General features: G+C 16.9%; 1 protein-coding gene across 1 annotated transcript in view; it reads right to left on the bottom strand.

Moving 5' to 3' along the window:
- Positions 1 to 261: 261 nt before the first annotated feature.
- LOC102681924 (ras-related protein Rab-8A) overlaps positions 262 to 1,400 on the bottom strand; it is a 4,841-nt gene continuing 3,702 nt past the window's right edge. The window contains exon 3 of the mRNA XM_006624851.2: positions 262 to 658. Within this exon, the coding sequence (XP_006624914.1) occupies positions 277 to 658 (382 nt within the window). The 3' untranslated portion in view covers positions 262 to 276. The remainder of the gene's footprint in view (positions 659 to 1,400) is intronic.

Here is a 1,400-nt window from a genome sequence, read left to right as displayed (position 1 = left end):
AAATAAAACAAATTTTTATATTTAAATCACATAATTTTAATACTAATAAGAGAATAGATAAAATATACTGTATATATGATTATCTATTATGATTTATAATATATGTCAAATTAATAAAAAAAATTTATATTTTAATAAATGATATTTTTTATAAGCATTTCAATTAATCTGCTTTTTATTAAATTTTTTTATTATTATTTTATATATATCCTTTTATAATATTATAGATTTATGAATTTTTTTTTCCATTATTCCATTCTAGTTATTGAAAAAACACTAGTTACAGAAATAGCATTGAAAAAAGATATTTACCAGTTTTTTTTCCATTTTAGCTTTAATATCTCGTGCAAGAGTATAAAATGCCTCTTCAACATTAATACTGGATTTAGCAGATGTTTCCATAAATTTGATTCCATATTCAACAGCAAGTTGCTCTCCTCGTTCTTTTGAAACTTGTCGTTTTTCCGTAAGTTCACACTTATTGCCCAATAACATTTTTTCAACATCTGCTGAGGCATTTTCTTCAATATTTCTAATCCAATTCTTTATGTTCTCAAAACTTTTTTCATTGGTTACATCATAAACTAACATTATACCCATTGCACCACGATAATATGCTGTAGTTATAGTACGAAACCTTTCTTGTCCTGCTGTATCCCTTAAAAAAAATATAGGACAATTTTATTTGTATAAATAATAATAAAATTATACATTATAGAAATATATAAAGTATATATTATAGCAAAATATTTAAAAGATTGAAAGTAAAATATTATTATATATAATAAATTAACTTAATTATTTTATTTATCTTCATTAATAAAAAATGATAATTGAAAAAATATTCATAGAAATGTTGTACATAATTTAAACAGTCTGATATTTTCATAAATTTATTTTTATTGTTTAAAATTATTTACTGTTTATAAAATTTAGATGAATATATCTGAATATATCTTTTTATTCTATTTAGAATTATTTTAGTGAAAATAGAATAATTCATTTAAAAAAATATTATTAATATGGAAATTTTAAGAAATATAATCTTATGAAGAAAAATTGTTTAATAAATCTTAATATTTTACATCACTAAATTTTTATTTAAGAAAAATATTATTATTTAAGATATTTAAGATTATTATTTAAATAATCTTTTTATATTAAATAATTTTTTATTATATATCTTTCTTTTTTATCATAAAAATTATAAAAATATTTTAAATTTTGATTTTAAATGATATATTTTTATATCAATATAATTTTATATCAATTCATTTATAAAACTTAATTCTTTTTAAAAAATAAAGATTGTCTAAAATTAACATTATTATTCTTTTATCAAAATTAATTATTTTTTATCATTCTTTTTAAATGAAATGACATATGAATCATTTATTATT

Source organism: Apis dorsata, unplaced genomic scaffold (genome assembly GCF_000469605.1).
Source record: "Apis dorsata unplaced genomic scaffold, Apis dorsata 1.3 scaffold_1163, whole genome shotgun sequence".
Taxonomy (NCBI): domain Eukaryota; kingdom Metazoa; phylum Arthropoda; class Insecta; order Hymenoptera; family Apidae; genus Apis; species Apis dorsata.
This window is presented reverse-complemented; position numbering and strand designations above follow the sequence as displayed.